This window comes from Otolemur garnettii, unplaced genomic scaffold (assembly GCF_000181295.1).
Source record: "Otolemur garnettii isolate 467f Iridium unplaced genomic scaffold, OtoGar3 scaffold00028, whole genome shotgun sequence".
In the NCBI taxonomy this organism is placed as follows: Eukaryota; Metazoa; Chordata; class Mammalia; order Primates; family Galagidae; genus Otolemur; species Otolemur garnettii.
The window spans coordinates 17,825,542-17,849,182 of record NW_003852423.1 but is presented as its reverse complement, the minus strand read 5'-3'; the positions used below and the strand labels follow the sequence as shown (position 1 = coordinate 17,849,182).

Here is a 23,641-nt window from a genome sequence, read left to right as displayed (position 1 = left end):
AAAAAAAAAAAAACCCAAGAAATCAGGCTTGGTCGACACCTGTTGCTCAGTGGGTAGGGCACTGGCACCATATATGGAGGCTGGTGGGTTTAAACCCAGCCCCAGCCAAATTGCAACAAAAAAATAGCCGGGCGTTGTGGTGGGTACCTGTAGTCCCTGCTACTTGGGAAGCTGAGGCAAGAGAATCGCCTAAGCCCAGGAGTTGGAGGTTGCTGTGAGCTGTGTGGTGCCACGGCACTCTACCGAGAGCAATAAAGTAAGACTCTGTCTCTACCAAAAAAAAAAAGAAAATAGGCTTACACTGAACATTTCTTAAATTGATAAGAAGCTTTCTACAGCAAACTCATAGCCAATATCATATTGAACAGAGTAAAGTCCAAAGCATTTCCACTCAAATCTGGAACAAAATAAGGATGCCCAATGTCTCCATGGCTATTTAACATAGTGTTAGAAGTCCTAGCCATTGCAATCAGGCAAAAGAAGAAGATCAAAGGACTCCAAATGGGGACAGCGGAGGTCAAACTCTCCCTCTTTGCAGATAACATGGTCTTACACCTGGAAAACCCCAGGGACTCAACTACAAAGCTCTTAAAAGTAATTAAGGAATCAGTAATTAAGCAGCATCTCAGGATTCAAAATCAATACCCACAAATCAGTAGCCTTTGTATATGCCAATGATCATCAAGCCAAGAATAAAATCAAAGACTCTAGTCCTCTTACACTAGCACCAAAGATGAAATACCTAGGAATATATCCAACAAAAGACGTGAAAGATCTCTATAAAGAGAATTATGAAACTTTGAGAAAGGAAATAGCAGAAGATGTCAACAAATGGAAGAACATACCATGCTCACGGCTGGGAAGAATCAACATTGTTAAAATGAGGGCAGTGCCTATGGCTCAAAGGAGTAGGGCGCCAGCCCCGTATGCCAGAGGTGGCGGGTTCAAACCCAGCCCCAACCAAACCAAACAAACAAAAAAACAGAAACAAAAACATTGTTAAAATGTCCATACTACCCAAAGCAATCTATAGATTTAATGCAATCCCCACCAAAGCACCAATGTCATACTTTATAAAGAACTTGAAAAAATAGTACTTTGATTCATATGGAACCAGAAAAAAATCCCAAATAGTAAATACAGTTCTTAGAAATAAAAACAAAGCTGGAGGCATTATGCTGCCAGATTTCAGGTTATATTACAAGGCTATAACAATCAAAACAGCATAGTACTGGCACAAAAATAGAGATGTAGACTTGGCGCCTATAGCTCAGTGGCTAAGACACTGGCCACATACACCAGGGTTGGAGGGTTCAAACCCGGCCCAGGCCTGCCAAATGACAATGACAACTACAAAAAAAAAAAAAAAATAGCCAGGCACTGTGGTGGGCACATGTAGTCCCAGCTACTTGCAGGGCTGAGACAAGAGAATTGCTTAAGCCCAAGAGTTTGACATTGTGATGCCATGGCTCTCTACTGAGGGCAACATAGAGAGACTCTGTCTCGAAAAAAAAGAAAAAATACAGATGTAGATCTAAGGAATAGAAGAGAGAATCTAGAGATAAACGTAGTCACATATCGTCATTTAATCTTTGATACCATGTTTCCCCGAAAATAAGATCTACCCCAAAAATAAGCCCTAGCAGGATTTCTATGCATTTGTTAAATATAAGCCCTACCCCAATAATAAGACCTAGTGATGGGTATGGCTATGCAGATACATAGCATAGCCACACCATGCATTTTGGCACAGAGCAGTAAGGAAGACTTTTTTCTGCCATAGCTCCTTTCTCAGAGCCATTCGCACTTGCGCAGGTACACGTGTGGTAACCACGGTTGCAGGCATCCTATTGCACACATGCAAACGGCTAGAGGAAAGGAATTCATGTATCACTAGCGCCAATCCCACCACCAAGGTCGCTCCCCCTGTCAGGTTCCAGAAGAAGATGACTTAACTGTATTTGAAATGTAGATTGTTGTATTATACTTAATAAAAATAAGACATCCCCTCAAAATAAGGCCTAGTATGTCTTCTTGAGAAAAAATAAATATAAGACAGTGTCTTATTTTCAGGGAAACACAGTGAGCCTAACAAAAACATGCAATGGTGAAAAGAATCCTTTTTTAAGGATTGGTGCTGGGAGAACTGGTTATCCACATGTACAAGACTGAAACTAAACTCGCACCTCTCACCAGTGACAAAAATTGATTCTCGTTAGATAAAAGATTTAAATTTAAGACATGAAACATTAAAAATTCTAGAAGAAAGTGTGGGGAAAACATTTGAAGATATTGGCCTGGGAAAAAACTTTATGAGGAAAACTCCCCTAGGAATTGCAGCAACACCAAAAATAAATAACTAGGATTTGATCAAGCTAAAAAGCTTTTACACAGCTAAGGGTACCACAAACAAAGCATACAGACAGCCTACAGAATTGGAGAAGATTTTTGCATGTTATGAATCTGACAAAGGCCTGATAACTAGACTCAACAGAAAACTCAAATTAAACAATAAGAAAAGTGAAAATGGCTAGGCGCCTGTGGCTCAAGCGGCTAAGGCGCCAGCCACATACACCTAAGGTGGCGGGTTCGAATCCCCAGCCTGGGCCCGCCAAACAACAATGATGGCTGCAACCAAAAAATGGCCAGGCGTTGTGGCGGGCGCCTGTAGTCCCAGCTACTTGGGAGGCTGAGGCAGGAGACTCGCTTGAGCCCAGGAGTTGGAGGTTGCTGTGAGCGTGATGCCATGGCACTCTACCCAGGGGGATGGCTTGAGGCTCCGTCTCAAAAAAAAAAGAAAAGTGAAAATGACCCTCTCTATAAGTAGGCAAGAGATTTGAACAGAAACTTCTCTGAGGATGACAGACAGATGGCCAACAAACACATGAAAAAATGCTCATTGTTTTTACTCATCAGAGAAATGCTAATCAAAAACCACTCTAAGATATCACCTAACCCCAGTAAGATTAGCCCACATCACAAAATCCCAAAACACCAGATGCTGGTATGATGTGAAGAGAAGGGAACATTTCTACACTACTGGTGGGATTGTAAACTAATATAGCCTTTTTGGAGAGAAGTATGGAGAATCCTCAAAGATCTAAAAGTAGGCCTTTGGCTTGGTGCCCATAGCTCAGTGGTTAGGGTGCCAGCCACATACACAGGGGCTGATGGGTTCAAATCCCACCGGGGCCTGCTAAACAACAATGACAACTACAACAATAACAACAACAAAAAGTAGCCAGGCATTGTGGCAGGTACCTATAGTCCTAGCTACTTGGGAGGCTGAAGCAAGAGAATCGCTTAAGCCCAAGAGTTTGAGGTTGGTGTGAGCTGTGACGCCATAGCACTCTACCGAGGATGACATAGTGAGACTCTGTCTCAAAAAATTAAAATAAAATAAAAGAATTAAAAAAAAAAAAAGTAGGCTTTCCATTTGACCCTGCAATCCTATTACTAGGTATCTACCTAGAAGAACAAAAATCATTTTACCACAATGACATTGGCACTAGAATATTGAGGCTCAATCCATAATTGCCAAGTCATGGAAGCAATCTAAGTGCCCATCAACCAGTGAATGGATCAACAAACTGTGGCATATTATTGAGTCATAAACCAGGGAATATTATTGAGCCGTTAAAAAAGATGGAGACTCGGCTTGGTGCCCATAGCTCAGTGAGTAGGGCGCTGGCCACATACACTGAAGCTGGTGGGTTAGAGCCCAGCCCAGGCCTGCTAAACAATGACAACTGCAACCAAAAAATGGCCAAGTGTTCTGGCAGCGAGCATCTGTACTCCCAGATGTTCAGGACGCTTAGAAAAGAAGAATCGCTTGAGCCCAAGCAAGGGCTTGGGCCTTGCTCTACCGAGGGCTGTTGCACTTAACCAAGGGCAACATAGTGAGATTCTGTCTCAAAAAAAAAAAATGGAGACTTTACATCTTTTACATTTACCTGGATGGAGTTGAAATACACTCTTCTTAAACAATTATATGCTCATAAGAACAATAAAACACTAATATAGTCCAGTTTGAGGGTAGAGGGAAGCGGGAGAGCAGAGGGTGGAAGACATCTGGCAGAGGAAAGAGGGCAGGAGGCAGGATTTTACCTAATATGCACATTGTGAGGGTGTATAACTTTACCTTGGAATTTAGAACAATGTAACCTAAAAATTATACCCACATACTAATTTGTAAAAATAAAAAATGTACTCAAAGAAAAAGACAATATTACCCAAGTGATCTACTGATTCAATGCAATCCCTGTCAAATCTCAATATTCTTTTCAGAAATCAAAAAGTCCATCCTGGGCAGCACCCATAGCTCAGTGGGTAGAATGACAAACACATATGCCGCCGAGGCTGGCAGGTTTAAATCCCATCTGGGCCAGCTAAAACAACAATGACAACTGCAACAACAACAACAAAATAGCTGGGCATTGTGGCGGGTGCCTGTAGTCCCAGCTATTTGGGAGGCTGAGGCAAGAAAATCGCTTGAGCCCAAGAGTTTGAGTTTGCTGTGAGCTGTGACACCACGGCTCTACCCAGGGCAACAGCTTGAGACTCTGTCTCAAAAAAAATGTCCATCCAAAAATTCATATGGAATCTCAAGGGACTCCAAATATAGAAATCAATTTCGAAAAAGAACAAAATTAAAGAACTCACACTTCCTGATTTCAAAATATATTACCAAAATACAGTAATAAGAATAGTATGGTACTGGCATAAAGACAGACACATAGATTAATGAAATAAAAAGCCCAGAAATAAACCTTTACACATAAGGCCGAATGATCTTTGACAAGGGCACTAACAGAATTCAATGAGAAAAGGGCAATCCTTTCAACAAATGGTGCTGGGAAAACTGGATATCTAAATGTAAAACAATGAAGTTGGACCTTCATCTTATACCATACATAAAAATTAATTCAAAATAGATTAAAAGACCTAAATGTAAGACCCCAAACTATAAAACTCTTAGATGAAAACATAGGGGAAGGGTGGCGCCTGTGGCTCATATACCAAGGGTGGCGGGTTCAAACCATCCCAGCCAAACTGCAACAAAAAAATAGCCAGGCATTGTGGCGGGTGATTATAGTCCCAGCTACTTGGGAGGCTGAGGCAGGAGAATTGCCTAAGCCCAGGAGTTGGAGGTTGCTGTGAGCTGTGATGCCATTGCACTCTACCGAGGGCAATAAAGTGAGACTCTATCTCTAAAAGAAAAAAAAAAATAGGAGAAAAGCTTCATGATGTTAGATTTCATGATAATTTCTTAGATATAAAGCACAAGTAACAAAATGAAAAATAGACAAATAGGACTATATCAAACTTAAGAAGTTTTATGTATCAAAGGATACAATTAACAGACAATTTATGGAATGGGAGACAATATTTGCAAACCATTATCTGATAAGGGGTTAATATCCAGAATATATAAAGAACTCCTACAATTCAACAACAAAAAATTCAAATAACCTGATTAAAAAAACAAAGGACTTGAGGAGACATTTTTCCAGAGATGGCAAACAAATAGCCAGAAAGCAGAAAAATACAAATAATAACCACAATAAGATACAACCTCACATCCACTAGGACAGTGACTATAAAACAAACAAACAAAAACCAGAAATAAGCATTGGTGATGAACAGAGAAACCAGAACACTTGTGCATTTTTGACAGGAATTTAAAATGGTATGAAAAATAGTTAAAATTTTTAAAAAATTAAAAACAGAACTACAATATGATCTAGGAATTCCATTTCTGGGCACTTATCCAAAAGAATTAATATCAAAGAGATATATGCACACTCATGTTCAGAGAAGAACTATTCACAATAGCCAAGAGGTAGGAGCAGCCTGTGTGTCCACTGGCAGAAAAATGAATAAACAAAATGTGGTATATTTACCTAGATGGAGTGGAAATACATCTTTCTAACTCTGGAAGGAGAACTAAGGAAAAATATTCAATGGAATATTCAGCTTTAAAAAGGAAAGAAGGCTGAACATGGTGGTTCATGCCTGTAATTCTAGCACTTTGGAGAACCTAAGGTGGAGGATCTAGAAGGAAGAAGTTCAAGACTAGCTGGGGCAACATATGAGATGCCATCTCTAAGAAATGTCAAAAAAAAAAAAAAAAGGCAAAGAAGGAAGTCTTATCATGTGCTGTAATATGAACAAAACTTAAGGACATTGTGTTAAGTGAAATAAGCAAGTCACAAAAGATAAATAGTATGATTCCACTTAAATGAGGCATCTAAAGTAATCAAATTAAAAAAATAAAGAATAGGAAGGCGAATACCAGGGGCTAAGTGGGGAATTGTTTAATAGAGTATCAGTTTTGTGAGATGAAAAAGTTCTGGAGATCTACATTACAACAATATACTTAACACTACTGAATTATGCACTTAAAAATGGTTAGGATGATAAATTTTATGTGATGTAATTTTATGTGTACCATAATTGTTTAAAATAAAATCAATTTTTAAAAAGTGTCTATGACATTACAAAGCTACCTTATTCTCTTAGGCCAATGTATAATACTTGATCATATGGATCTGGTGCAATTTACTTAGTCTTCTAAGGGTGTTTGGACCAAGGTAGAAAAACTAAAACAGTCTTCTACTGATGCGCAGTTAGGGCATTTAAATCTCATTGCTGTTATAAAAAGTGCAGCGGTTCACGTCTTTGTGCACAAACCTTTGCATACTAACTCAGGAATTCACAGAAATACTGCAGAAAATCTGAGTTAAAGAGCATGTACATTGTACATTTCAAAAGGTAATACTGAGGCGGTGCTTGTGGCTCAGTGAATAGGGTGCCAGCCCCATATACCAAGGGTGGCAGGTTCGAACCCAGCCCCCACCAAACTGCAACAAAAAAACAACCAGGCATTGTGGCAGGTGCCTGTAGTCCCAGCTATTTGGAAGGCTGAGACAAGAGAAACATCTAAGCCCAAGAGCTGGAGGTTGCTGTGAGCTGTGTGATGCCACAGCACTCTACCAAGGGCCACATCTCAAAAAAAAAAAGGTAATACTGAACTTTTCACTGAAAAAGTTTGTAGTAATTATACTTTATCAACGGTATATGAGTTCTAACTCTGGAAAAAGAACTAAAGAAGAAGCATATTGCAGAACTTAAAAAGTAAGTGGGAATTAAGAAATGGATCTTTTTACACCATAGCAGCCTATCTGCTTTCCAATTAAATTTCCAAATGTATGGCAATGCGAAAGCTAAATTTTAAGTGAAACAGAAATATCAAACACTGACCTGAAGGCTCTGTACTCGAAGCTTTTGTTGATGTCTGATTTTCTGTCACCTTTTCTGTTACTGGAAGTGACTGAGTATTGGAAACAACTTGATGTTTTTTGAGTGGAGTGTCCTGACAATGAATTTCCTGCAAAAAAGTAAATGAAGAAGTAGATTTTATTTCTCAAAACTATAGATTTTATCTTCTTATGTGTTATTAAATGGAACAAGATGATTATTAGATATTTTATTCTGTATCTGTGTCCTCAGAACAAAATGTACGTGGACGGGCCCAGCCTTGTTGATAAGACAACGAGCCCTTGGTGTTAGTTCATATTCCTGGTAATTCCCAGTAGCAAGAGAGAATAAAAATTAGCATTAAAGTTGAGTTTTAAAGAAACCCATTAAGGTGAAAAACACACAAAGGGAAAAATAATTCCCATGATAATCATTTCAATCTATACCTATAAAATCTGGTGACAGTTCCTCTATCAGGATTCCATTTAATTATCAGTTATTCAAAGGGTAAAATCCAGAGAAAACAGAGGACAAAAACAGATCAGAAGGTAAATAAAGAAGAAAAAAATTCCCTCATCTGAATCTTTTAATTCATTACCAACTGAAACATTCAGTTGTTGTTTGTTTAAATACTTTATGATTAAAGCAATAGTAGAAACAGAGGAAAAACAAGAACAGCAGCAGCTAGTACTTACATGGAGCTTAGCAGGTGCCACCACCTTTTAAGCACTTTACACCTATTGCCTCACCTACTCCTCCCAATAATCCTATAAGTTAGGTACTACTATCTCCATTTCACAGATGAGAAAACTGAAGCACAGAAGACTTTAAAAAACTTGCACACGGTTCAGCACCCGTAGTGCAGTGAGTAGGGTGCCAGCCACATATACCGGAGGCGGCAGATTCGAGCCCTGCCCAGGCCTGCTAAACAACAATGACAACTACAATTCAAAATAGCTGGACTTTGTGGCAGGTGTCTGTAGTCCCAGCTACTTGGGAGGCTGAGGCAAGAGAATCACTTAAGCCCAAGAGTTTCAGGTTGTTGTGAGCTGTGATGCCACGGCACCAAGGTGACATAGTGAGAATTTGTCTCAAAAAAAAAAAAGAAAAGAAATGAAACCTTACTCTCCTGTGAAAAGAGGACTTATACTATGAACTTCTGAACTTCTGAAATAATAGTGGTTCTCTCACCTAAACCATGACAACATGAGGGACAGCCTTCTCTTCTATCTCTGATAATGTTTTCATGTTTATTAATCCTCTTTTAACAGCTCCAGCACCTTTGGGCCCCAAGCAAACTGGTTATAGTGCACTCTCCATCCCTCCTCAACTCCACGGTATCAATTAATAACTCATGACTCAATCCTCTATGTTCTTCAAACACTTCTTCTCTGGTTCAAAACCTACCACCATCAGGGCAGTGTCAGTAGGCACAAGAACTGCCTAAACAACACCTCAGGTTCTCAGGGCCAAACATTTCAACTCCAGCGACCTTCACCATTACTCTAACTCAGTCATCTCCTGAAATCTTCTGCTTCTCTGAAATCCTAAACTCAAATATCCCACACTAGCCATATTACCGATCTCTCTAACTCTCTTGCTTGGGATCTACCAGAGCCTCTAGCCTCACATGGACTTCTGGTCATTTGATACTTTTCTTCCTACTGTGGCTACTTATTTTCTTACTCCTACAATGCAGGGCAAACCACATGAACCTCCACTGCAGCCATTACCTTATCAGTATCTTCAACTCCCTCACCTGAACCCCATTCCCATTCCTCTTGTCTAGCAAAACCCCAACCCTGGACCGACCCAATGTCTCCCTGTTTACATCTAGGCTTTTTGGATACCTAGAGAAAACACAACTGTGGAGTTTGATTCCATTATCAATATATGGTCTCATATCCCGTCTAAGTCTCCACACTATTCCCTATTCTTTCTATTTCTGAGTCAGCTCTCTGTCTTCCTTCCTCCAGAAAGTATTTGACCTATCACCTTCCCTACCCTAAGGATGAACAAAACAGAAGCTATCAGGCAGAAAGTCCATCAGTCGTCTGTAGTCTTATTCCCAGGGTGCTATAGGCCCCCATACACTACTTCCTTCCTCATACCACAGTGTATTCTGATCTGTTCTATTCCCTTTCCTATACTGAGTTCATCCACTCTGACCTCATTAATCATCACCTCTTTTTTTTTTTTTTTTTAATTGAATGGTAACTGTGTACATTGATGCACTTTGGGGGTACAGTGTGGTATTTTCACACACAATCCAAGACACTTCCATCAAACTGGTTAACATAGCCTTCATGTAACTTTCTTAGTTATTATGTCAAAACATTCATATTCTACTCATAGAAAGATTCACTTGTACCCTTGCAAGATGAACCAGAAGTGAACCCTCGAATCCCTCTCCCTCCTCCCTCCCCCCTCCCCATATCCTTAGGCTGTTATTAGGTTATAGCTTTCATATAAAAAGGTTTAAATTAGTTTCATAATAGGTGTGTGTACATTGGATACTTTTTCTTCCATTCCTGTGATACTTTGCTAAGAAGAACATTTTCCAGCTCCATCCATGTGAACATGAAGGACGTATTACCTTCAAATTCTTCCTTTCTGCTAGCTGCTTCCCATCACACCAAAACTGATGTAGGTCTCAGAAAGAAGAAAACATAAGCCATATTTTGCTTCTTCATCCCCTCCGGCTACCTCTTCTCCCTCTCCCTTATCTAAGGACTGCCTACACCTCCGACTCAACCCTTCACTTCCCATTCCTCTTCAGCCTATTGTTTCCAGCGTTCCATCTTTACCACCTAACTAGCACTGTTCCTACTACACCACAACAAATACCAGACTTCAAAATCCAGTAAAAAGCAAGACTCTGTCTCTACAAAAAAATAGAAAAGTTGTCTGGGTAGGGTGGCGAATGCCTGAAGTGCCAGCTATTTGGGAGTCTGAGGCAGGAGGATGGTTTGAACCCAGGAGGTCAAGATTGCATGAGCTATGATGACACCACTGCACTGCAGCAGGGCAACAGAACGAGACTCTGTCAAAAAAAAAAAAAAGGATAGAAAAAAGAAAAACCTCAGTGGACTTGGTTCAACCCACATTTGACAATACTGACTACTTCTTCCTTCCAGAAAGCTCTTTCTTCTCCTGACTTTAATAACACCCTATTCAAACACATTCTCCTCCTACCTCTTTGGCTGCTCCCTCTCGAGACCACATATAAGTTTTTGGACAAAAGAAAACCCCTGAACTTCCATTACTGTGTTCAGAAGTTTGCTTCCATACATATGTGCAACTGTCTGGGAAACAACGTCAGGTTTACCAGGAATTATTTAGTGTAAAGTAGTTAAGGAAACACTGCCTTAACCTCTCCAGAGGCAAAAGAGAAAACCATGAGCATATGATATAGTGGCAATTGAGTGAAGAAGGTGCTTCAATTAGAACAAACTGACTGACAACGTAAAATGCTCCTAACAGGTCAAGTTAAATGATTGTGGGAACCTGCAGCCTCAAGGCCACATGTGGCCCTGCAGAGCCCCAAGTGCAGACCCTCAGCAAACCCAAATGAGACAGAACAAATCTCTTCAGTAAAAGGAGCTGTTTTATAAAATCTGGATTCAGTCTAAAGGCCCCACTCAAGGATCCAGAAGGCCACATGTGTCCCCAGGGCCACAGGTTCCCCACCCCTAGCTGCTGTATGCTGATAGGAAGAATCAGCACATTCCTTCCTTCCTTCAAACACAAATGTATTGTGGTTCTACTCTGAGACAAGCACTAAGAACACAGAGATGGATAAGGCTCTCCCTACCCTGGTAGAAGACAAAATTAAAACATTCATAGGAAGACAATATTTCAGATGAGATATGAACAGTATGACATGGGTGGGAAAAAGAGAGGCTCCTTGGTTAAAGATCCAAAGAAGGATCCCCAAAGGTAATTAAAGTTGGGCCTGTTCCTAACAAAGAGCTGACCAGGGAGATACCTGAGAGAACAGCAAGGCAAAGGCAAACAGCTCTGAAAAACTGGTACATCTGAGAGATTGCAAATAGTCTGCATGGCAGGTCTGAAGCACACCTATGGAAAGGGGAGAGGAGCCAGGCAAGGAATGATTCTATATGTCAAACCAAGTAGTTTAAATATTTTTCTGATGATGGCTATGAGGAGCTTTTGAAGATTTTAACCAAGTAAATATGTGAATATTTGCCTTGTAAAAATACTTCTCTGGCAGCAACTTGTAAGATGGACAAGAGAGTAGCCAAACCAGAAGCAGGGTATTCAGTATGAAGCTATAGAAGTGACTATGGTAACAGCAGAGGAAAATATGGAAGACCAGGCAGCTTGGTGATAGTTTAGAAAACTTATCACTAGTTTTGTGTGTTTAGGCATGTGTGTGGTAGGGGCAAGCAGATGGGAAGACACAGTAAACAAGAGGTAGGGGCCAAGGAAGAACTCCTGGATTGTTTTAGATGGCAAGGCATAGAGTAAAGTCATAGGCGAAGACAGAGACTACAGCAAAGCAGAGAAGGCTCTGCTAGCCAACCAAGTCCAGAGCTCAGGAGAGAGATCAGCACACCAGAGCTGAACATCACCAGCATTTCTGTGCTCGGCTGAATCTGTATCTGATGACAAAGAAGAGCTGTCCTAGGACAAGTGAAAACAAAAAAAAAAAGGTTGAGGTCAGTACTCTGGGTACCATGATTCTTTAGACAAGAGAACTGATTAAAAAAGAAAAAAATCAGGCCAGGCTTGGTGGCACATGCCTGTAAGTACATGACTGTAAGTCCCAGCTACTTGGGAGGCTGAGGCAGGAGGATCACTTGAGCCCAGGAATTCAAAGTTATAGTAAGCTATGTTTGATCATGCAACTGCACTCCAGCCTAGGCAAGAACAAAACATGACTCTTTTAAAAAAAGAAAACTCAAAGTAGAAAATCTTTTTGAATGAATACTGGTTAAATCTAATATTCCTATACTTTCCATTAGTCCCTTCTGCAAATAAAATCCTATTAGCCTAAAAATATCCCTAACACAATACTTTTTGTACACTATAAGCATATAAATGAAATAGGACATAGTTTACAGCCATAAGTAGGAATGTTATTGAAGGCTGTCAAATAAAATTTGACAGGAGTGAAGAGAAATCTAGAGGGATGTGGTCTAAGAGTTCCAAAGTCGGCTCGGCGCCTATAGCTCAACTGGCTAAGGCGCCAGCCACGTACACCTAAGGTGGCGGGTTCGAATCCCCAGCCCGGACCCGCCAAAAACAACAATGAGGGCTGCAACCAAAAAATAGCCGGCCGTTGCGGCGGGCGCCTGTGGTCCCAGCTACTTGGGAGGCGGAGGCAGGAGACTCGCTTGAGCCCAGGAGTTTGAGGTTGCTGTGAGCTGATGCCACAGCACTCTACCGAGGGCAACATGGTAAAAAAAAAAAAAAAAAAAAAAAAAAGAGTTCCAAAGTCAAAAAATATGGAAATTGAGGAGAAGTATACAGTCATCAATGAGAAAAGTAGATTCTGAGAAAAGAGTTCCATTCTGTCATCCTAAGTAGAGTACTGTGGTAGCATCATAGCTCACAGCAACCTCAAACTCTTGGGCTCAAGCAACCCTCTTGCCTCAGCCTCCCAAGTAGCTGAGACTAGGTATGCACTACCATGTCCAGCTAGTTTTTCTATTTTTAGTAGAGACAAGGTCTCGCTCTTGCTCAGGCTGGGTTCAAACTCCTGAGCTCAAGCAATCCACCTGCCTCAGCCTTCCAGAGTGCTGGGATTATAGGAGTGAGCCATCACAACCAGCCTAACAAACATTTCAGAACCAGCATCTAAGTAGACTGTTGAGAATAATCTGAAATCAAATGAACGATTAGAATATTTTTTTAACATTTGATTTTATGTTTATCAGTCAGTGAATATAGTGAAGAGTTCCATTTAGATAGGAAAACACCATGAAAAGGCAGAACTAATATGCATATTTAAGGAGTTTATGAATGGAAAGTGACAATTAATTGGAATAGGAAAGTGTGTAGAGAATTATTTTATAATACAGAACTACAATAGATCCCAACACTACTCTGATGCAAGTTTGCTTTTATGTTTCTTATTTACATTACCTGTTTGGTTTCTAGTTGTTTGCTTCTTGAGCTTCCACCTTTTTCTGCGCTCCATAAATTGCCCTTGTCAAATCGGCCACGCAGACATGCTAGTTCTTTCTCACGTTCCTAAACCCATCAAAAGCTGCATTATACACAAAAGCCAGTAGCATGTTTAAGAACACCCAAACACTGACAGAAAGAAGACCATGTGAAGACACAGCAAGCTGGGAAAAATATAAAAGAATATCCCAACACCATTAAAACTTTCCTTATCTTTGATTTTTACAATTAAAAAGTTCAGGGGTGGCGCCTGTGGCTCAAAGGAGTGGGGCGCTGGCCCCATAAGCCGGAGGTGGCAGGTTCAAACCCAGCCCCGGCCAAAAACCGCAAAAAAAAAAAAAAAAAAGTTCATAATACACAGAGAATGTAGGACAGCATTTCCAATTTGAAATGAGTGACACAGAGGTCACTCAGATGCTACTTAGGTCCGCTATCAGAAGTCACATTTTTTTGATTTCTAGGTTCTGTCCCAAGATCATGTGACGAATTACATTAAATGCATTATACCATACCTTCTTGAGCTGCTGTGCTAAATGGGTAGTAGATGAAGATGTGTTTTGCTTGAATAATCTTTCTTGGATGGCCCTTGTGTTTGGAGTGATAATGGGGGTCTTATGAGGTGTGCTACGAGCTGGACTTTCTTTGCTGTGCTCTTGACAACGTTCTCCAAAGCGTTCCAGGAAAGGCTTAATTCCTGCTCCTCCTATAGAAAACACAACACATTTTTAGAGGCTATTCAAAATAAGTAATAATTACTGTTTCCATGAAAAAAGTGCTAAACTCCAGCATAGCTCTAAAATTCTTTGATTCTACTAGGAATATTCATTAACAAAGTAAACAATATGAAAATAGGTCAAAAAAATTTTAAACTATCTTATTATTCTATTTAATTATATGTCCTAAAATTTTTTTCATGGGATTTAGTTCCTTAAAAAAAAAAAAAAAAAGAATTTTAAAAGGGGAGAGTGAGAGGTCAGTAGGGATTAGCAAACTCTCAAACTGAACAATCAGAATGACTAAAATTTGACCGCATGTGTATTAATAAATCTACCTTCACCACGAAGTACCTGGCCATAATAACTTCCAGCAACTTATACTTCTACAGCCAATATATTTTATCTTACTTTTAGGAAGCCTAACATGTAAAAATGTAGAATCTTTTCCTTTAGTCAGAAAAATTGGGGATTATTCACTTTATCAAAATGACAACTTGATTTCACGTCTTAAAATAGTATTCATTTGAAATAGTATGAAGTACTAAAGTAGGGAAAATGGGATACTTATTAGCCCCATCAAGAGGATTCCAGGGTTGTATTATAGAAAAATAGGCATATCTGCATTAGAGATTGACAAATATTTTCCTGTAAAGGGGCAGATAATAAACATTTTGAGCTTTGCAGATCATATGGTCTCTGTCACAACTACTCACCTCTGCATTGTAGAATGTAGGCAACCACAGAGGGCATAAAAATAAACAGGTATAGCTGTGTTTCAATAAAATGTTATTTGCAAAAACAAGCAGAGAATAGAATTTGACCCGTGGCTATGATTTGAGAACTCCACCTGTCCCTTATTATCACTTTATACCATATCTAAAACTAGGGTCTACTAGCAATACAAAAAAGCATCTAAATTAAATATTTCTGAGGCTCTGCAAATGTGATTCTGAGTACATCCCGTAACCAAGAACAATAAAAAGAATGCTTCTAACCTAAGCCATAAGTCTTTAGAAAATTGGGTGTAACTTGTCTTATTCCATCTGGGATCTTGCTATTGCTTCTAATTTTCATTTTGGTTAACCTGGAAACTGATTGCTGACTTCTATGTATCCTATACCTAATGGCTTCCTCACTCTCATCCCTCTGTTTACTTCCCCTTTATGATGAGCTACAGCAGCGGTTCTCAACCTATGGGTCGCGACCCCTTTGGGGGTCAAATGACCCTTTCACACAGGTCGCCTAAGACCATCCTGCATATCAGATATTTACATTACGATTTATAACAGTAGCAAAATTACAGTTAGGAAGTAGCAACGAAAATAATTTTATGGTTGGGAGTCACCACAACATGAGGAACTGTATTAAAGGGTCGCAGCATTAGGAAGGTTGAGACCAACTGAGCTACAGTTTCTGGAGAGACTATATTCTCAAAAAGTTAAACCTTAAGAATTTGAAAGTCTTTCCAATGAACAAGAATATAGTTCAAAGTAAATTCTATGGCCATATATTTGTGCCATATAGTTCAGTGCTGTGTTTCTCAACCACCAGGAAGCGGGAGGGCATCACAAAGTATAAGTCACTATAAGTCAAATACAGCATTTCCTAGAGAATCATTTTACTATAGTAGAAAATTTTAAATTTTTATATCTACACACACAAACGATATACACATATACTTAATTACAGGATGAAGATAGATTGATTAATAGGTACAAACATATAGTTCAAGAGAATAAATAAGACCTAGTGTTTGATACATCAGTAAAGTGACTACAGTTTATAATAATCTATTGTACACATGTATTTCAAGAAAGCTGGAAGAAAAGAATTCAAATGTTTCTAGCTTAAAGAAAAGACAAATATTGGCTTGGCACCTGTAGCTCAGCAGCGAGGGTGCCAGCCACATACACAGGAGCTGACGGGTTCAAATCTAGCCTGGGCCTGCCAAACAACAATGACAACTACAACCAAAAAATAAAAGTAGCCAGGCATTGTGGCGGGACCCTGTAAGTCCCAGCTACTTGGGAGGCTGAGAATCACTTAAGCCCAACAGTTTGAGATTGCTGTGAGCTGTGAGGCCACGTTGCTCTACCCAGGGTGACACAGTGAGACTCTGTCTCCAAAAAAAAAAAAGACAAATATTTAAGGGGATATCCCAGTTACACTGATTTGATTGATTTGATCTTTATAAATTATATGGATGTATTAAATGTACCCCCAAAATATATATGTTACATATTAATTTTAAAAAGTTAAAAAAATTCTATTATGTATAAATCTTACAAATAAACACATAAATAAAACTGGGGATGGAGTCATTTGCACATTCACTTCTCTCAGCTCTTAGGGATGCCTTCATAGTGAAAACTGAAAAACATGCTCCGCATACTTGGCTCTGCATACTATGCCCCCAAAATGGGATTTCTGGCTGTATAAGGCTTGTCCCTCTCACACAATATAGAAGAAAGTATGTAGCATGATTATTCTAGAGAAAGCATGTTCAAACAGTTAAAATGTAACAGGTTTAAAAACTCTGACAGTAAATAGGCTAGTCTACACTAATGAATATTCAGTGAATCAATTAAAGCTGAACATAAAGAAGCCTCATTTAGAATATTCAAGCATTGGCCCTGGCAAACCAACAATGTACCATTCACAATTGGATCTTTAGGATGCTGAGAATAACTATTTTGAAATATCTTGAAATACATAACCTGGTGTTGTAGATTTGTCTTTAGATTGAGACTGTAGACAAATTTCTCTACTTGGTTCTTCTTTGGATCGAGGTGTCTGGGATACAGTTGACTTCACAACTGGTTTCGACACCTCTGTTTTCAGAGGACTACCAGGAGTTTTTTGAAGTACCTCAAAATTTTGTACCTCACAATTCTTAGCATCAGTGATGGATATAGCAGATTTCACTGGGGAAGAAGTACCTTTCTGAAACACGAAAAAATTTAGGGTAAACAACAACATTCACTATATCTATAAGAATTCCTATTTCCCCAATTCAAATCTTATTTACCTGGTAGCCTTTATGTAAGACTTATCAAAATGAAATGTTCTTACTCTCTGATAGATCAAACTAATTTGAAAGATTTGGGAGAAAAAGCAACTTAGAAAGTGCTGTTACTTAAATTATCATTATTACTATTATTTTTGTTACTTAAATTATATGTTTAGTCTGCATAATATATTACTGGGTAATTAAGTATTAGTGGTAAGATCACTCCCTATTTAAAAATTGTTTTTCATATTCTTATACTAGTACCTTTATTACATTTTTAACTATATTAGACCAAATTATATTTTTATTAAGTCAATATCAATTTAATAAAATTGTATCATGTGCTTGATGGCTAATTATAATAAATTAAGTAATTACTATGTAGTGAGGTACTATAGTTAGTGTTTTATGCATCTTACCTTATCTAACCCTCCAAATAACCCTTTTCCCTCATTTTACTTATAGTAAGGCTTTGCAAGACTAAGTCTGTTGTCCAAAGCCACACTTCTAATTACAAGGCAGGGCTGGGATTGAATCCAGGTCTGTTTAATTCCAAGGCCTAGCACCAGACTAAAAGACAGTGGTCAAGAACAAAACAGCCTTTATTCTTTCTGGTTTTTTATCTTAATTGTTTTTTAAAAACTGTTGGGGTAACACCTACACTACATAAAAGTTTCAAATATTTCAAAAGAACATACAGAAAAAAGTATCATGCCCTATTATGCAATTTAGCCTTCCTAGAGACAACTGTAGCTATTATGTCCAGAAATACTTTAAATATTATATTTTTATATATACATAAAGCATTCTAACGGAATACTTATGTTGAATTCTTCTTTTAATGACTAAGAAGAGGCTTCATTATTCCATTATTATATACACTTTGAATTTGCCTTACATTAGTGTAATTTCAGTTGTCAACTGATAATTTATCTCAGGACAAGGTACCAAACTTAAAATTTTCACTTTCGATGAAACTGATATTCTGAAATACATATAAATACGCTATGCACATATTATAAAATTCATACCTACACACACACACACAACTCTCTTTCTTTCATTACTACTCACACAAAAAAAAAGGTTTGCAAAGACCAAACTGGTGTTGACTTACCACAGAGCTGGAAATTGAGGCATTAACCAGCGATGCATCAGCAGGGCTTGAGGATGAGGCTTTATTCAAAGAGGCATTGCCATTCCTTTGGGAACAGCATGTAGCTTCCTGCTTAACACTGCTGCTATTGATCCTAGCAGATGCTCCACTTGCAGAGGAAAATTTGGATAAACAAGTGGTACCAGGCTGTTCTTGTACACTGTTTTGCTTTGCAGATGAGTAACTTACATCATCTTCCCAGGAGCAAATAGTTGCAGCAAGGTTGGCCAGAGGGCCCCTTTTCCCAATTGGAGTTGCTGAGGCATTTGAAAGGGTGGGTTTGGGAGGGGAGGCAGCCTTCTCCTCTGATGGCACTGGTGAGAAGAGTGAGCTGTCAGAGTGATCTGAAAAAGAGTTTAAAGAAAAAGAGTTAAACTTTGTTTAAAACTACACTGATATATGCAGAGGGTATTAAAAAGTGTATAGTATACACATTTTAAGAAAGGAAAAGACTGTATTAAAGTTGTAATATTCAATATATACTGATAACAAAAGATAAATACAAGTCACAGTGAGCATCTCTTGTAATTGCAGAAATCAAACATGATTTGAGTATTACAATTTTTTCTTTACTTAAAATGTGTATACATTTTTTGGTATCTTCTTTTTGGTATCTAGGATCACTCCATATAGAATCTTTAAATGAAATTAACAGGTTTAAAAACCAATGAAAAATTCTTCTATGAATGAAACTACTAAGCTGTTTAAATTTGACATTATCTTTTCAAATCAAATGATACTCCAATTTCTTTTTTTTTTTTTTCAGAGACAGAGTCTCACTTTATCACCGTGGGTAGAGTGCTGTGGCATCACACGTCACAGCTCACACAAACCTCCAAATCCTGGGCTTAGGCAAGTCTTTTGCCTCAGCCTCCCACATAGCTGGGACTACAGGCACCTGCCAGAACGATGGGCTATTGTTGTTGTGTTGCAGTCTGGCCGGGGCCAGGTTCAAACCCTCCACCCTTGGTATAGGGGCTGGTGCCCTACCTACTGAGCCACAGGCACCTCCTGATACTCCAAATTTTTTTAAAAAATCATTATACCTATTTTTTTTTCAATTGTTTAGATACCACACATTTAGGTTATATATTTAGAATTAATGCATGGTATCATAACACTGTTCAATTTAAAATTACATTTCACACAGCAAGTTTTTGTTTTAAAATGAATTAGACCAGTGCTACACCAAAGAGCGCTCTGATGATAGACATATCCATGCTGGTCAAGACAGCAACCAGCAGTCACATTTGGACAGTGAGTACTTGAAATGGGTAGCCAGGGAAAATGAAAAATTTTATTTCATTTTAGATAACTGAAATTTAAATACTTACATATGATTACTGGCTACTAATGTTGAATAGCATAGGCTACTAATAGGATAGGGTTAAACAAAATATGTTTTTCTGAATAGTTACCTCAGGTGGAGATAAATTCCAAATAGTGAAGTTTATCTAACAAAAGATCCAGGCCTGTATGTACATGCATACAGAGTATGTATACAGAGTGTCTACATAGGGAAGCCCAGGTTCGAGGCACTTTCTATTCCACAAATTCAATTAAGGAAAGAAGTACCCCTCCTGTCAAAACCTCTGCCAGAAGTTTCACTTCTACCCCTCCAAAACCTTCTCAGGGATCTTGCTGCAAATAAGCCCTCTCTTTCTCTACAAACTCTTTTCTGCTCATAAACACAGATGGATGTCACTTAACAACAGGGATATATTCGGAGAAATACATCATTAGAAGTGCACACATAGGCTCAATGCCTGTGGCTCAAGCAGCTAAGGAGCCAGCCACATACACTTGAGCTGGTGGGTTCGAATCCAGTCCAGGCCCGCCAAATGATGATGGCTGCAACCAAAAAATTGCTGGGGGTTGTGGTGGGCACCTGTAGTTCCAGCTACTTGAGAGGTGGAGGCAAAAGAATCACTTCAGCCCAGGAGTTGGAGGTTGCTGTGAGCTGTGATGCCAGAGTACTCTACCCAGGGTGACGGCTTGAGGCTGTCTCAAAAAAAAAAACAACAACAAAGTGCACACATCACAGAGTGTACTAACACAACTAACACAGAACTAGATAGCTTAGTCACTTAACAACAGGGACGCATTCTGAAAAATACATCATTGGAAGTGCACCTCACCAAGTGCACTAACACAGACCTAGAAAGTTTAGCCCACTACGCACCTCAGCTTTGTGCTACAACCTATTGCTCCTAGGCTATGAACCTGTACAGCTTGTTACTGTACTGAATACTGTAGGTAGACAACTGTAACACAACGCTGAGTATTTGTGTATCTAAACATATCTACCTAAACACAGGCACAGTAAAAATGTAGTATTAATATTATAATCTTTTGAAACCACCATGGTATATGCAGTCCACTATTGACTGAACCACCTTAGCAAGCATGACTTTACGGTATTCCCCCTTATCCTTGGTTTTACTTTCCCAATTTCATTACAAGCAGTCAAACTGTAGCCTAGAAATATTAAATAGAAGATTCCAGAAATAAATAATTCATTTTTATTTATTTATTTTTGGCTTAAACAAAAGAAATTGTCCCACAGTTCTGGGAGCTAGAAGTCTGAAATCAAAGTCTGAAACAAATTGTGAGGGACAATTTGTTCCATGCTTCTGTCCTAGCTTCTAGTGACCTCAGGAGTGCCTGAGCTTGCAGACAGTATTCTCACTATGTCTCCACATCATTTTTCCTATGTATGTGTCTAATTCATAAGTTTTAAATTGCACCATCATTCTGAGCAGTGTGATGAAATTTCACACCACCTTGCCAGTGACATAGCAGCATATCCAAGCTGTAGACACTACCCGCCCAATACTCACTGTCTTGGTAGCCTTAGTAGCCATCTTGGGTATCAGATGACTGCTGCAGTATCACAGTGCTTGTGTTCAAGTGACCCTTATTTGACGTAACAGCCCCAAAGTGCAAGAATAGTGATGCTGGCAACTTGGATATGCCAAAGAAAAGCCAGAAAGTACTTACTTTAAGTGAAGAGATGAAAGTTCTTTACTTAATAAGGGAAGAAAAAAAAATCATATCCAGAGGCTGCTAACATCTATGGTAAAAATGAAACTTCTATCTGTGAAATTGTGAAGAAGGAAAAACAAATTCCTGCTAGTTTTGCTACTGCACCTCAAACTGCAAAAGTTATAACTACAGTGTATAATGGCTTAGTTAAGATGGGAAAGCCATTACATTTCTGAAAGGAAGACAAGCACAGAAATGGGTTACAATCAACTACTCTGGGTTTCAGGCATCCACTCGAGGTGAGAACCGCACTCCTAACAGATAAGGGGGGAGACTATTGTATGCTCAAATTTGTCTCATCTTAAAAGTAAATACCCCCTGGCTCAGCACCTGTAGCTCAAGTGGCTAAGGTGCCAGCCACATACACCAGAGCTGGCAGGTTCCAATCCAGCCTGGGCCTGCCAAACAACAATGAAAACCAGAACCAAAAAAAAATAGCCAGGTGTTGCGGCGGGCACCTGTGGTCCCAGCTACTTGGGAGGCTGAGGCAAGAGAATTGCTTAAGTTCAGGAGTTTGAGGTTGCTGTGAGCTTTGATGCCATGGCACTCTACCCAGGGGGATAGCTTGAGGCTTTGTCTCAAAAAAAAAAAGTAAATATCTCCCCCCACCCCCCTCCGGAGAAAAACACAGCTACTGCCCCTCTTTTCCTGCACAATATTCACTCACTACTTAACTCAACCAGCCTTTTGCCTATATCACTGCCCTGAAGTTGGTCTTGCTATTGTCACTAGTGCCAGTATAAATTTTGCAGGCCTTATATTTCTTGACATTTCTAAAATTATCACTCCCTTTCTGGTTGTGACATTATTCTCCATTAGTTCTTCCATCTTCCTGGCCCATCCTTCATGGTCTTCTATCAACCACCTCCATTTGACTCTTCTACTGGTTTCCCAAATAACATATCTGAATTAAAATTTCTCTGAATAGGCATAGTGCCCCATAGCACAGTGGTGGGGGTGCCAGCCACATACACCAAAGCTGGCAGGTTCAAACCCGGCCAGCTAACTAACAATGGCAACTGCAACCAAAAAATAGCCTGATGTTGTGGCAGATCCTATAGTCCCAGCTACTTGGGAGACTGAGGCAAGAGAATCGCTTAAGCCCAAGAGTTTGAGGTTTCAGTGAGCCGTGACGCCATGGCACACTACTGAGGGCAAGTGAGACTTTGTCTTCAAAAGAAAAAATTAAAAAAGAATGGGCTTAATAAACCTGTAGCTCTTGTAACCATTCTCTGCCAGAATGATAGGCTTCAGATAAATTATATTTCAGTGTAAGTTCTCAAACATGTAACTGACTTATACCCACAGTTTCTTTAGTAGTCACTAAACTATTCATTACACTTAAGGCATAAGTTTCATTTCTTGAAATCAGGATATTATGCCTTAATGAGATTTATTTTCAAAAATGAGGTGGTCATTTTTTTAATATTTGCTTACAAACTGATCAAAATCTCGGCAATGCTTTATGTTCTAGAATGTGGAGAGCCTTGTTTGTTCTTTTGATTATATGTTAAACCACAACCCTCTCCTTTTTTTTCCCTTAAGGAAAATCTACATTCTGCTACCCAAAGATAATTCCTATAAAACAGAAATAGGACATCCTTCTATTCAGGCACGTTTAGTGGCTAGCCTCCTGAGTCTTTCTCAGGCTATATAAAGAAACATGGTTATCCCCAGCCACCAATCCAATGATCTGAGTGATTCTGACACAGACCAGCGTGGCTGAGAACCAAAGCTAAAGGAATGCTTCCTTAGTAAGGCCTTGGAAGCCAATGAGCTGTTTACCTGCATGGTGATAGCTTATTTGAGAATAGCTTTGGGGTTTCCTGCCTCCTCTCATCTCACAGCTGCTGAAGGGAGCCCCATGAGCACTGTCACAATCTGCCCTCATCCCAGCCGGTGACCTTAAGACCAGACCTGCATCCAGACTAACCTCCTAACCTTCCAGTTTGCTTGGCTATGGCAGTGTGGGCTCCACAGGGCACTTAAAAGTTACCAAGTGCAAGAGTGCCTAGTGCCTCCCATGCTGTCCCGCCCCCTTGCCAACCAACACCCAGCTGCAGCTAGATAACAAGGTTAGTCTGGATGCAGGAGGCACCCTCTCCCTCCCAAGGTGCAGCTTCACTCCAGAGCTATGAAACTCAGTGGCCACCAAAGCATCCAACATGAACTGAGAGATGATTCTGGTAGATTTTCAGACATGCTCTCGGGCAGCACCTGTGGTTCAGTGGGTAGGGCGCCAGCCCTATATACCGAGGGTGGTGGGTTCAAACCCAGCCCTGGCCAAACTGCAACAAAAAA

The 23,641-nt window shown here is 39.5% G+C and overlaps 1 protein-coding gene across 3 annotated transcripts in view; it reads right to left on the bottom strand.

Moving 5' to 3' along the window:
- Positions 1–23,641, bottom strand: part of ANLN (anillin actin binding protein) — a 78,713-nt gene that overhangs the window by 39,687 nt on the left and 15,385 nt on the right. For all 3 annotated transcript variants that reach the window (XM_003788587.2, XM_003788588.2, XM_012804369.1), the window contains exons 4-8: positions 18,257–18,639; positions 16,847–17,072; positions 13,926–14,116; positions 13,372–13,479; positions 7,264–7,390 (exon numbers count right to left, since the gene is read on the bottom strand). In XM_003788587.2, the coding sequence (XP_003788635.1) occupies positions 7,264–7,390; positions 13,372–13,479; positions 13,926–14,116; positions 16,847–17,072; positions 18,257–18,639 (1,035 nt within the window). The remainder of the gene's footprint in view (positions 1–7,263; positions 7,391–13,371; positions 13,480–13,925; positions 14,117–16,846; positions 17,073–18,256; positions 18,640–23,641) is intronic.